The 14,779-nt window shown below is 39.2% G+C and overlaps 1 protein-coding gene across 1 annotated transcript; it reads right to left on the bottom strand.

Moving 5' to 3' along the window:
* Positions 1-900: 900 nt before the first annotated feature.
* Positions 901-3,018, bottom strand: gas1b (growth arrest-specific 1b). Its single transcript, XM_059358036.1, has one exon. The coding sequence runs from the start codon at positions 2,631-2,633 to the stop codon at positions 1,857-1,859; it is 777 nt and encodes a 258-aa protein (XP_059214019.1). The 5' UTR covers positions 2,634-3,018; the 3' UTR covers positions 901-1,856.
* Positions 3,019-14,779: the final 11,761 nt, after the last annotated feature.

Below are 14,779 nucleotides of genomic sequence, written 5' to 3'. Positions count from 1 at the left end.
GACACATGTATCATGCACTAGCGCTGCTTTCACTGATTGAAATGCATTATACATGAAGAAGAAATTATAGGAACCTGTTTGTCTGTGACATGTTGTCTTATTGTAAAAATCTAATTAATTATAAGCACATTTATGAAGTTAATTTACCTATAAAAACATTTCAATTTCATCAGTCGTACCGCATTTATTACCATGTAACTTATCTTTTTGAGGAACCATTTAAAATGTGAATTACAGTTGTTACGGCATGAAACCAATTATCTGTTGATGTTTACAAATCAATATTCAATAGTCTAAGAATGGCAAAGCCTTTGGGGCTGAAAAAAGGTTTTAACAGAAAACTGAATCTATTTGTGGCCTTAATACTGTGCATCAAGAAAATCGGACACACTTGATCACCACCTCTTGAGAAATGTTCTGCATGTTGGAACATCTGTACTGATTAAAAACAAACTGTTGATAATTTTTCAAGCAAAAAAGCCACGTAAAGGTGATGAAGAAAGACTGTGAAGCAGGTAAATGTAGTAACTTTGCTTTGTTTTACAGCCTTTTTGAGTTGTACTTGAAACTTAGAGTTTAGGTAACTAACAATACCTGAAGAACTATAACTGGAGGGAATTATTCTGATGCAAAAGTGTTAAAACCACAGATTCCCATTTCTGCAATTACTGTACTTTCAGTGACACCTGGTATATATAGTGTTAAATGTCTTCAGAGAAAATATTTTGTCACAGATTCATCTGTTGATAGTTTAATTTTCAAAACAAAATCATGGGAAAAGGTTAGATTATAACTTTTATAAAATATTTCTGCAAACCCAATTAACCTGAGTTACTTAAATGTATTAATAAAAGCACAGAGATAGATAACTTTTGATAATTATTTCTGCAAAGCTATAATTAACCTGACACACTCTAATCAATAAATGAAGTCTGAAACTTGAAACAGACAGAGCCAAACATCTTCAAAGGAATCATTTTAAATCTCTTTATTAAATGTGCATGTACATTCAGAGGAGTGTGTTCCTAATGGGCACTTAATATCTCCACTCACCCGAACACAGACATCTTTTTTCTCTCAGTGTGTCTTTGTAAGGACTTCTAACAAACACACGGGGTGAGTATAAACAAACTGACCCAACAGCTTCTTGGCTCCACTTGTGCTGCAGATCCCCCAAGAGGAGGAGTTCACCTTATTTTTCCTTGTCTGTTTGAACAGTATTTTCATGAATTAACACTTTATATCTTAGCCGTAAACATCCATGTTTGCAAAAGTCAAGTGTATCCCTCTTAAGGAGCTTCTTGTCTCAGATGCATTATCTGAATTTAGACACATTTCAGTGGCTTACATCAACTTTGGTTTGTAATGAAGGGGTTGTGGAGAAAGTCTCTTTGCAGCTGGTAAAGGAAAATTGCTCTGCTTTCAGAGCAAGCCTCTGATATGGTCACATCATGGTGAAAAACCCAGTTTTAAGACTTTTAGGCACTTTAAAAACATTTTTTCCTTCCTCTGTGGTCATAATGCAGTAAAAGAGTGGGACTCATCTATCCATACAGTGCAAATCTCTTGTCACTCAAACAAATATCTTGACAAAAATACTTTTATACAATATACTGTACAATCTATCTTTACACAAAAATAGGCTCCTTTAGCTTTTGAATGTGAAATATAACATATGCTATTGAGTGATTAAAAAAAGAAACTTTAAGTGTTCTGAACTTGTGCATATCTGTAGCAGAAAGTTTAGTGTTGACCCCAAATGTTAGTTTAATGACAAAAATGGCTGACAAAGAGATTTTTGACTCACAATGAGCCACACTACTGACTTTCTAACTGCCCTTAAAGGCAGCACCTTTTCAGATAAATTTTGTTAAAACCAAAATGGTGGTCAGGACATTTAGGGCAGTCTGACAAGGTGGGGAGTCACTTGAGTTTTCCACATATTGATAACTGTCCTGGTCGATATAATCGTCATCGGAATCGTCCTCAGTGTCTGAAAAGCCGCTCCCCGCGAACCGATCACTGGAATCAGAGCAGTAAGTTTTCATGCTGACTTTTATATACTCGCATATGTTCCTGTCCGTGCCGTCGCACACGCAAGTGTCTAGCTGCTGCGCTTTCGGTATCGAGCGCATGTTGGTGATCACTCTCCGGCACTCGTCCGAGCACCTTTCCCCTCCGAAAAGTTTCCGGCAGTGAAATAAATAATCATCCATGGCTGAGCTGCACGACGGGTCCGCCTCGCACTGCCGCCGGGCCTCGGTGCATCCCAGGGTGCTGGTCCGCGGCAAGCACGGCTCTATTGCTTGCTTGGTGCTCCTGCAGACCGGGTCAAGGGCGCAGTCGCAGTCCTCCAGAGCCGGGCCGCTTTGGGTCTGATTGAGCTGGATGAGAGAAGATATGCAGTGGCTGGGACACTTCTTACGGTCACCGGTGAGGACAGACGCGCACGCATAGAGGTACTGATCATAAGCGTAATGGCACTCTGGCTCTCCGTGGCACTTAAGGATAGCTTTCCAGCAGACCAGCCGGCGACTGTGGTTAGGAGATCCGACACATAGACCGATGATTAGGATCACAACACTGCATATCAGAACCGCTGTCCGCTCCATCAATTTGGCACGACTTGCCATTTCCAGGAAGAATGAAGCTTAAAATAGTTAGACTTCATATGGGCTTCTGTAGTTCCATCGCGCTGCGTCAGAACAGAGTTACTCCGAGATGGTTTCATGTCATGTCACAGTTGGGGCAGTCAATAAGCAGCTCAACAAGGTCCATAACAAGCCGATCATGTTAAGATCTAAAATTTAAAAAAAATTAAAAAAGTTTCAGAGTTGAGAAAAAAGTTTCCAGTTCTCGCCAGTCCCAGTCCGGTTTTGGAGGCTTCACGTGAGCCTATTTGTCGCTCAGCACCCACACAGACGAGTAAAAGTTTGGACAAACTTGTTTCCTAAACTTTTCGAGACTCATCAGCTTTCACATGCAGCCCGCATCCACCGAAGCTGCAGCAGCTTTGTGATGAAGGCTGTGTGATGATGGGCTGATTAAGTTTCTGCAACAACCGCCTCTGATTGGTCCGATCGACTGTTGTGATTGTGTCGTCACACGCGGGCAGTGACGCAGGCAATTGTTTTTAAACTGAAGCTAAAGTTTTTCAACTGAACTCTTTTATTATGTTATGATTAAACAACGACTTGTACTAGCAAATCATTAGAATCGGAATCAGAAATACTTTATTGATATCAGAGGGTAATTGTTTTGTTATAGTTTTTGCTGTATTGAATATAAAGCAATTCTGTTAATAAAAAAGGTTTAAAAAATCTACACTAAACTCTACACTAAATATAGAACAATATAAAATAAAAATGCAAGTCTTAAGTAAATAAAGATATGTACAAATAGAATAAAATAGAAATATGGGAATATATATATATATATATATATATATATATATATATATATATATATATATACAATTTTAAGTAAATAGGGATATATACAAATATGTATATTCAAGACCATTATGACAAATGTAATTATTGCACATGGTTTCTACAGAAAGTTTTTATTGCAGAAATAATTATTATAAATAAAGTTATAAAGTTATGAGTCATGCAGTCATAGCTGCTGATGGGTGAAAGAACTCCAGTGGTCAGTCTATTGACTCTATTGATATACCTAATAATGTTATTACCACAGTTGTACTTTTTTTCTTTTAATATCTATAGGGTTATAAACTGTTTTTCACAGTGGAAGTATTAAGATATATTTACTAGTAGTAAGTAATAACAATACCACAGTGTAGAAATACTTAAGAAAAAGTCACACAAAATTTTACAAATAACAATGTTAAAAAAAACACATAACCAAACGTGAAAATAGTCATTTTGCAGAATGGCTATATATTATATTATTGAATTTTAATTATTGATTAATTTATGTGCACATCTCTTTAATATTGTAGCTGGTAAAGATGGTAAAGATGTGAATTCCCTCTTTGAAGCAATAAAGTATTTTCTTAACCTATATTTTGTATTATTAATCTTACTGTTAATCATAGTTGGTAAGTTGAATTAAATGTGGAGTAGAAGTATAAAGTTGCAAACTAAAAACTGTACTTAATTACTTCCTACTAATGTTTTTTCTTATTGTTTAAAAGCAGAAAGATAAAAGATGTTCTCTGTAATCTACCCATAAATCTCCAGCTTTGTATAATGCTACTACAAAGTTTGGATTCCACATGATATATAGTTCAACTTCTGTGGCCTCATTCTTGAATAATTGCTCGTCCCTGCATTGAGAGCCGTATGTAATGAGGCACAGCTTCTCTGGAAAACACTGGGATTGTGTTGCCTCCCTGCAGGGGGAGACGACAGCTGTTATAACACATGCAGAGCTCCTGTCTTACACTTTTCGCCATGAAACATAACAAGCTGTGATTGCAGAGCTATGATACAGCATAACCGTGAACACATTTGCCAATAAAGACATGACAGTTTAAAGGTTTAAGACCTATGGTTTCCAGACATAGAGCTGGGAGGAGCTCTACACATGAGAAAAGTAAAAGTAAAAATGCATTTGGCTTTTTTTTTTTACTGCCCATTCTGTGCAAATGTGAGCCACGGTGTGAAATCCAAATTACCCAGTACTTTACCTTTTGGTAAGGAGCATTTCCTATCCCCCAACAATAACACTTAACAAGCAAAAGAGTGTGAAGAGGAATAACAACCTCAGCCACACACCATGTAAACAAACACCCAGCACTTGGAATGAAAACAGAATGGATCTGTTGGGGCCTCGGGGGCAGCAGAACAAAGTGTAGCAAGGAAAACCACTCAGTCATTCGGATAACTCTGTTCTTCTGACCCCGTCACATCACCACACTATGACCACAAAGATGTGGCAGCTCTCAGGGGACCCTCAGACCCCCCCATTCCAATTAGAGAGATTAGAGAGGAGTCAAGACAAGTGCAGGAGAGGTTCTTAGCCAAACAACCCAAAACGCCCCCGCCCCAGCCCTCATTCGCCTCCTTCAGCTGGCATACCAGAGCAACAGGATGACTGCAGACTCAATTTAGAGCAACATCAAAGTGGAGAGAGCCCAAATGGTGACCTGCTCAAGGGTCTACATTAACTACAAAGAGCCTAACATCAGCCCAGACCGCCAAGGCCAAAGACAGCTTTTAACAGAGATAGATATGGGTGCCGTGTCACTGTTGAGGATGTAACTATTCAAAATGTATTGTGCAAATTTGGGTACTTCTAAGTTTGTTCAGCCACACTCCAATGCACAAGGCCTTCTTTTCAATAACAAACTGAAGAACACACCCTGACCACAGTTGCATTTTACTTTTAGGAAGGAGTTCATAATGCATAGCAGAACCAAAATCCCATCAGTGTTGGATGGCAGCCAAACGAGAACAACGGCCAGATTGAGTCGAGCCAGTGGCTCTCTGTATGATGGAGCAGGCAGCTGCTCTCCCCCAAAACTGTACCTCTTAAATTACTCCAACACATCAGATTCTTTACTTTTATACCAAACATTTCAGATTTTTCTGAGGGAAATGTGAGCCCCTCATGTCCTTTCCAGTCTTGTTCTCCATTTATGTCAAACCAGCACCTCCGGATATGCATCCTGTACATGCGGTTGTTCATGGCGACTTGCATATAATAGTGTTTCCAGAATTGGAATGCAGTTCCCGAGAGCAGATTTGTAAATACTCATGCAGAGACAGACATGCTCTTCAGTTTGTCTCCACTGCTGTCAGAAGTCATTACACACAAGCTGCTATGCCAGAACAATTCACTGAACTTTGTATTCAAGTGCTTCCAAGCCCAGAGAGAGGCAGATAGAGAGAGAGAGAGAGAGAGAGAGAGAGAGAGAGAGAGAGAGAGAGAGAGAGAGAGAGAGAGAGATGGGAGAGAGGGCAAGGAGGAAAAGGAGTCAATATTAAAAAGCTGCCAAGTGTTTTTCTGCCTGCATTTTTTTCATTTTTCTGTGGCTCATGGAAACCTCTCAGATGTCGGCCTAAGACGTGCTGATATTTTGTCTTCATTCTTTTCACATGAAAGCGAGGAATTTATATGCCTTTGGTGAAAACAGGAAAATAACTTGCATGCATAGTCATGGCATAAATATGCAGTATAAGTGTCATCTTGAATCAAGTCAACAACACAGCACTGCAGTGGTATATAGTTTTCTGGTAGACAGGAGGGACTGAATCACCTGGATCAAAGTGATTTTTGCCACACAGCAGCATAATGTCAGTCAATAGCTACTGGATATATTGCTGAATTATGTACAGAAGTTGGTGATGCTGTGAAGCTCTACCAATGTATTTCTATATTTATTTATTAAGTGAAATGTATCAAGAACTATTGGATGGATTGTTGTAAAATTTGGCACAGATATTTATTGTACCCATAGGATGAACCCTACTGTCTTTGGTCAATCACTGACTTTACATCTACCGCCCCCAGCAGGTTAAAATTGGGACATTTAAGTGAAATTACTTAATATCTACAAGAAAAAAAAAGTCCAATTGTATAAAAGTCTATTAGAAAATTACCCTACTGGTCACCTGATTTACTAATTCCTAATGAGTTTATGGTCTCAAATGTTACGTTCAAGTCTACTTCAATACAGCATTATGTTCATTTTCTAAATTATGCTTGCATTTACATTAAAATAGACTCTAAAGCAGGGTATGCTTTAGGGCATCACCACCTTGTGATTGACAAAGTGCTACCATGGCATTCTATTAATCAGATAGAGGGAGAGCAATGCGTATTCACATTTAAATAATTGTAAACGTGTAGAAACTTGGCAGGAGTCTGGTGCAGCCAGGTTGCCAGTATAGGTGGGTGCACATAGCGTCTTCGGGTTCTCAGTCTAACTCCAAATATGGTCACTTTTGGCTCCAAGAAAACCAACATGGTTAAGGCCAAAATGCTAAACTTGAGGCTGCGAAACTGTAGTCCACAAACCAATGGGTGACATCACTGTGGCTAAGTCTAGTATTTTTATACATTTTATGTTCTCAGACATTGCCTTCAAATTCATTTGACGATTCTGTCTCCACCATATCGATTGACATGAAATTTGGTACAGATATTTTAGCATTTAGCTCAGCAGCATCATATTCTCCCCCTTTGTTTTCTTTTCAAGACACCAGCACATCCATATTGTATAACATCAGAGATGTTTTAGGATGATACCACATGTTCTGAGAGTGCATCCCTCTGGGGGAAACCATGCACCACGGCAGGAAAAAGATTTGTCTTTGAACTCAGAGAAGAGAACAGAGACACAAGTTCAAACAAGGGTCAATCTGGCTGTAAAGTAGCCAAGAATACTCCGAAAGTTTTATTCATCAGAGTCAGAAGTTTGTAACCTGGTATGATCTAAGGATAAACAGATAGACAATTGTTTTGTTCTATTGGTTTCCCATCAGCAAGACTTTTAGACTCCTTTGGCTTGCTTCATGAAACAGATTAACACCACGCCAGGGAGTAAAGCTGGATAACATAACAAAAAGATTCATGTTCTGGTTGTTATTGTTTCACTTAAGGATGTTGCAGGAAAGCAGATGGGGCTGTTAAATAGATTGGAACGGAGAGTTCAGCTCCAGACTGAGAGGTAGACGCTGGTTTTGCCATCACAAAGCATGGTAATTGATAGTGGTTCCTATAGGAGATTGATGACACCTGCAGTAAAATCTGTTATAAGGAACGATAGAAAATCTCCAGAGTTCTTTAGCCTTGCAGTATGGAGCTACTTTGTGACAGTAGTCAGGTAGTGATAAGATATCACAACCATTTCTCTTCAAAGAGGTGGAAGATAATAAAGCCACACAAATTTCCCCAGAGGTAATAAAGGTATCCGTGTGTAAAAAAAAAAAGAAAAAAGAAAGAAAAAAAAGCGAGGTGTGGCGCTGGTACAAGAGAAAAAGAGACAAAGGCAGACAAGGGTGTTTAGGTTTTGTTTGAAACGTGACCTCTCCTCTCACAAAATTGGATCACTTTTCGGCTCAAGAGGAAATAGCTCCTCAGAGACAGATATGCCACCACAACGTCCAAACAGAGAATTCATTGTTCACTAGATCAAGGCCTGAACAAGAAACCTGAAAGAAAGAAAATTGACTACCCAGCATCCACATTACAGAGCCGAAGAGGAAAAAAACCACATTACACTATGTGTTGAACTCTTGGTCCCAGAGGAAGTGATTTAAAGGTGAAACTCAGGAAGCTCCTATCAACTCCTGCAAACAAGCCTTAATCAGCGTTTTATTAATGTGATGAGCATTAATACATTACGTTTGATCAGACACAATACATTTTGCTGTGGTTCAATAAATCTTATGCCAACCACAATGTCAATGCTGCAATTCCATGGCAAGGTACAGCCGACTTAACCTGACAGAACGCACTTTTATTACAAGTTTTTTTCCTCCATTTTGTTATTCCATATATATATATATATATATATATATATATCCCCTCATGAAGATGGGATTCTGAGCTGATTGCCGTTCCAACACTATGAAACTCCCATGACATCATCCTCTTCATAGCAAAAAACATTAGCTGCCATAAAAATAAAAAAAAATCTGGGTAGAGTGGATAAACTCTATTGTGGTGGCTATCAACCGATACAAACATTGACAATGCATGACCATGCCAGTTGAAAAAAAAAAAAAGCACACCACCAATAAGAACACTAGACTTCTCACTGGACTTTTTCTTTATTTTACTGATAAAATGGTGTCTTGATATTAGAACAACTTGTCACTCGGGGATAGGCAAGTATGAAACATGTATATGTAAATGTTTAAAATAGTAATGTGATGTACGTGTAATAAATGAAGATTTGTCTTAGTACCTTTTTGGTTTTGGCAACCCACTAAACAACATGACATGTTCAAAACAGATTTTAACTTTGCCCGTAATTAAAGCAGACTTCTTATTGCTTCTGCAACCTGTGTGTGACGCTAGAGTGAGGTGTTCCGATAAGGGGTCTATTGAAAGTAGATTTACTATTTAAAAATGATATGTTTGTCCTGGATGTCCTGTGTTGCACAATAATTATAGTGACAGTTGGTCTGAAGTACTCTAACTCCACTTTCTAGTAACGGCTCAGCTCTACTGAAACCATGACTTAAGTGAAACCAGAAATTACAAGGTACTATCAACATTTTTTGCTATTGAAAAAACAAGAAATTGCGAGTCAAGAGCCATGCTACTATGCGATGGAAAAGCTGCCCATTAGTGTTGGGAATTTATGACAAGATCTATGACACACTCTTATCTGTAAAATAAAAACCGGGGGAAACAGCTATTATAACTCCGTCAAATGGTAACAAAATACCCCAATTAGGTACTCAGGGGTACCTATAATAACAGCACTTCTTAAGTTCTCAAACATCTTATAACTAATTTGCTCAATATGTTCAAAAACTAAAGAGCTGAGTATGTGCCAATATACAGTATTGCCAGGAAATCAGCGAACACTCCAGATTATATTGGTGTTGGCCATGAAATAGAATGGTAAACTGAGTTGTTGGTGGATTTCTGTTTTCTTCAGACAAGCCAGCAGTTGCTACCCATTTTCAGTCTTGGTGCTATGCTAAGCTAACTGGCTGTCACCTTATATTTAACGGATACATCTAAGAGTGGTATTAATCTTCTTTCCCTCTCACTTATTTCCCAAAATGTTAAACTATTCCCTTAAACCCTTAAGTAAGACAACATAGAAACTGGTTGTGTTTTCTAAAAGGTACAGGATACTTTAGTCAGAGCTTGAAGGGATCATTGTGGCGTTCTAACTCTGCATGCACATACACACTCTGTACAGTCAACGACAGAGCTGAAGGAGGAGGAGGACGTGAAGATTGCCAGTCTTTCATTTCCATGGCACATTCTGAAACTCAGTCGGACTGGCATGCTGCCAATGTGGGGCACATTTTGAGCTCGATCTTTAAGGCGTAGCTGCTGTTTCAGGAGACAGAAAATTAGATGTGACCCAGGGCTTCCCTGGCATTTTCCCTGAGTAATCACAATGTTTGAGCAGAACTGAAGACGCTGTTGGAAAAGCATGGGACATCGGTCCTAGATTATCTTTCTGCCAGTGCAGGGAGTATCCTTAGAACGTCAGGGCAGACACAGGAAGCGCGTGGGCTGATTTATGATATTTTGGTGAACAATTGCTGATGCAGTTGACAAAGTCGTACATCTTTTCAGGCAGCCTGAGATACACAATAACTCTATTACATGGGAAAAGTGGCACAACCCCCATGCAAGAATATCTAAATATATACAAATGCAACCATCCTTTGATACACTATATTTCCCTCAGTGGGGATGAGGAGCCCTGTAGTTTATTGGTTAGATTCTCTCCATATATATTACAGTTATTGTTCCTAAACTTTTTACACATCTATCCTACAAGTGGAAGACTTTATGAAGATTCTGGTGGTCAGAGCGCAGATGAGGCTGTCTTCAGTGACAGTAACCACATGCTTCCAATCTAAACACACCACCCTTTGGAAGGGCGCAGCACCAGCGGTGGTCTGGTCCAACTGTCCCAATCTATGACACCACAGAATAAATCAAGAAAATCGGAGTGGACTTTTTCCCCACTTCCATAGAGAAATGCCACAGAATATCATGGTTACTACTGTATATAATAAACCATAAATGAAACAAGTAAGAAGATATGGAGATTTACTTTTTGCCAGTTTTATTTGCTGAGAAAGAAACAAAACTAAAAATGGTGTCAAATGCATGAGCTGATGGAAATTTAATAAAGTCTGACATCAAAAGTAAACTTGAGAGTAGTAACTGGACCAGCTCAGTGCACTGCAGGCATTTATGTTGCCGAGTAACATAACTTTGGACAAAACATTTCACTTCTTTGCTGTAGTAATGGTGTCTCCCATCCAACTTGGCTTTATAGACGTACATCAGTTATGGTCCCAGTGTTAGACTAAAGTTTTCTCCAAAGTGACAAAAAACACTTTGTAACCAGAGACTCAGCCAGATGTCAGATTGAATTTGAGATTTTAGATGTGGAAATATGAAATGCAGTCTTGTGATTTAATCTACAAAGGAAACTTGGGCTGTTGCCTCCAAAATAAGTATTTTGTGGGGATGGGGGTGGGGGGGGGGGGCGGGTAGGCGGGAGTGGAGATGCATGAAGTATCAGGTACAAATATGGGTCCTTTCTGGAGGACGGGGAGGCAGTATTTGGATTAGCAGTTAGCTCCAGCCAGGGTGGTCTGGGATGCAGAGTTTATGTTTAATTTAAACATAGGCTTTCTGAGTCTGCATACTGTCAGTGTGCTGAGAAAAACCATGCTGAGGAGTTAAACAACAGGTGGGAGGGTAGGTCTAAAGTGTAGTCTGATGACTGGAGTTATAAAACCTTTTTATGGCACACAGCCTGGCACACAAAATCATGTTTATCTTTTCATAGATATGGATATAGTTTTCATCTTGTGCTTATGAGCCACAGCTGGGGAGCTTCGTTGCATGCCATTCCCTATTTCAATCGCCTCTCATTTCCTGTCAACTCTTGACTGTCTGCTGTCTAATAAAGAAATATAAAGTGCATCAAACAAGACTTTTCTTCATTCTTACTCGCAGCTTTCTGAGGCTGCACTTAACCATGTCTTTCGCAAACAATGTTCATAATCTTATTTAAGCATGCTAATTTTTACTGATTAGCCCTAAATACAAAGTGCAGCACAGACTGATGAGAATATCATCAAGTGTTTCTCAGGCATTTGGCAAGCGGCAGCCTACAGGACTGAAAAACTGGAGCCACTTGTGCCAAAAACTGCAGTTTCTCAAATGGCCACTTAAGGTGACTCCAAAAGCAAGTCAATCCCTATAGACCCCATGTTAGAATGCTCATGTTTACAGCAGAGATAAACATTTTTACAGCCTGGTAGAAGAAAAGTGTTTTGGTCTCAATGGATAATTTCCCCATTAATGACAACTGTAACTGTGTAATTAAGGATGTGGCTGCTTTGAGTGATAGGCGCATGCCGTCACAGATGCTGTGTCTCAGCAATCAGGCTTCATTCAGCCCACCTCAGCTTACCCATGCTGGAAGGTGGAGTCAGACACTGCCAAAATGGCAACAGCTGGAGCCACCCACTCAGTTAACTATGTGTGACGCCACAGAGATCACGTCCATATTTTACAGTTTATGCTATTTACTCAAAAACTAAAACGACCCATTAAAACATGTTAGCAATGTTATTTTTAATTGTAAAGCTCAACATTGCTTGTCTTGATGGTGTGCCTCCTTTTCTACTTCTGTACTTTTTGTATTACACTAAACCACAAATGTCAGGGTAGAATAAAAGTCAGGCGATTGCTAGAGTTGGTATGATTGATCCTCTGGAGACAATAAATATCGGAACAAGATTTTATCACGATCCATCCTGTAGTTGTAGAGATATTTCCGCCCGGACTAAAGTGATGGGCTGATGGAGCCTGGCATGGCTCAAAACAGTACTACTTTTATGTCATAATGTATTTCCTCTATTTCTTTCATTTCTGTGTAAACATAAATTAGCCAATCTATTGCCCTTGTGATCTTCCTTTCCGCCCAGCACCAGCTAAACTGGGCTGCAGTCATAGAGGGGGGAGGTTGTTGAGTAAGCTGTCAGTTGCGTAGACACACCACAGACGCACTGCTATAACACTCTTCATCAGAGTGTAAAGTAAACAGACCCTGTCTGGACACGGGTTGGATATCAGACAGACAAGGAAGGGCTACAACAGAAAAACAACAGGTACCAACCTGCCATGGTTAGACTGGAAAATAGGGACAAAACAATGGTGCATGGACATTGTTTTATGTAATAATTGTTGATTTAAATAAAGAATAAATCAGTTAGCCATGACAACATAATAAGGGTAAATATTCTGGTATGCTACTTTCCACTGTTGTGTCAAGCCTCTGTTATATGATTTCAATTTTACTGCCTTTGTCTGAGAAAAATTAATAGTCAGACAGTGTTGCAGCTCGATGTAATAAGTCACTCCTTTGGGGAATAAAAGGAAATGCCTTTCTACAGACTACACTGCAGCCAAGCTCATTTAACATCAGTCCTTAAAGTTTTCCACCTCCTTTGAATACTTATTTCAATAGCAGGACTATTATTCAAACCAAGATATGTCATTTCATCTTGTGCTTTATACATGAGCACACACACACAGTTACATACACACACCACACACAGTAGCAAGGGGAAAAATAAACAGGCTGGGTTTTGCTATTCCTGCAAAATCTAAATATTGACTCAGTAACCTATAATCATACACAGTCTGAACAAAATCGAAATAAACAAGTGTGCTTGTAATGTGTAAGTGTTTGTGTGTCTCATGGGCACTGAGGCCCTTGAATGCTGATGCTGACAAACACACATAAAAAAAAGAGGAAGTGGTTCAGTTTTTAGTGAGCAGCAGACAATATGGATTCCATCCAGCATGCTGGAGCTACATAAATTATTTTGTATTCTCTATATATACAAAGAAGCTCTTTCGAGAGCACCGAGCCGTCCGTCTCTCATCGAACATCTGCTATCAATTCACATAATTTAACGTTTGTATGACTCACATGCAATATTCAAGAGGCTTTAGATTGCCAAGGCGTAAGTAAAAAAGGAAATAAAAATTCCATTATGCTCAGAAGAGCTTTTCGCTTCAGTGCCAAGTTTCCAAGTGACATCAGCAGCCAGAGATCCACTAAACGATGTTATTATTGTGCTGTAAGGTTATTAAAAGCTCATTAAGTTTCATATCAGACTTTCAATCTCTTTTTCCTTTTGTTGGAAGCTACAGTACAACCCAAGAAAAACACATACTGTGAACGCCGACTTCAAAGTCATAGTTCTATAGACCATAATGACCACTCTCCTAAATAAACTTGATTGATTGAACGATCTTTTTGTTTGTCTCAGTGAGTCTTTATGGCTCATTAGTGAAGTGACAAAGCTGAAACATTTGTGGCTCTTCTGAAGGCATCAGAGGTTAACAAGGATACAGAGTTTGAGAGACATGAAAATCGTTAATGGACATGGATGAAAAGGCTTTCTTCTGTCCTGAAAATGTTTAGGTATGTAAGAATGTAAGATTAATGCCACTCTTTTCTGCCCTTTTTATATGAGGTTAGCTTAGCTTAGCATAAAGACTGGAAATAGGGGGAAATAGCTAGCCTGATTCTGTCCAGAGTTAGAAAATGTGCAAACCATGACCTCTAAAACTCACAAACATGTTGGTTTGAAAGCTGAGGTGTACAAAACATCATTTTGTGGATATAAAGTGTTATTAATGAGCTTTAGAAGTGCTGGTAAGTGTAATTCATGACCTTGGGGCAAAGCTAGGCAAGCAGTTTCCTCGTTTCAAGCATAGACTGCATAAAATACTGACGTAGGCTCCATGACATCACCCATAGGTTTCTGAAGAACCAAAAATGAATCTCAAAGTGAAACACCCAAGCCGTCACCATGCCTGACACTTTCTAACTCCCAGCTCATCCAAAAATGGACAAAGAGGTAGAATGTGGGTGAACTCAGGTGAGCTGAATGAAGCCCTATTGCTGAAAAAGTGCCACTCGTGACAGCATCAACCTGCCACTGAGAGCGGCCACGCCTAACTATGAGCCCTAATAATATTTCAATGACAGTTATTTTTGTACTAAACATGTTTATTTCTGCTGTATAGTTGGGCATGTTAACATGGGGATCTATGAGGATTGACTCGCTTT

This window comes from Centropristis striata, chromosome 19, assembly GCF_030273125.1.
Source record: "Centropristis striata isolate RG_2023a ecotype Rhode Island chromosome 19, C.striata_1.0, whole genome shotgun sequence".
Taxonomy (NCBI): Eukaryota; Metazoa; Chordata; class Actinopteri; order Perciformes; family Serranidae; genus Centropristis; species Centropristis striata.
The sequence above is the reverse complement of the archived record's forward strand: the minus strand, read 5'-3'. Positions and strand labels throughout refer to the sequence as shown.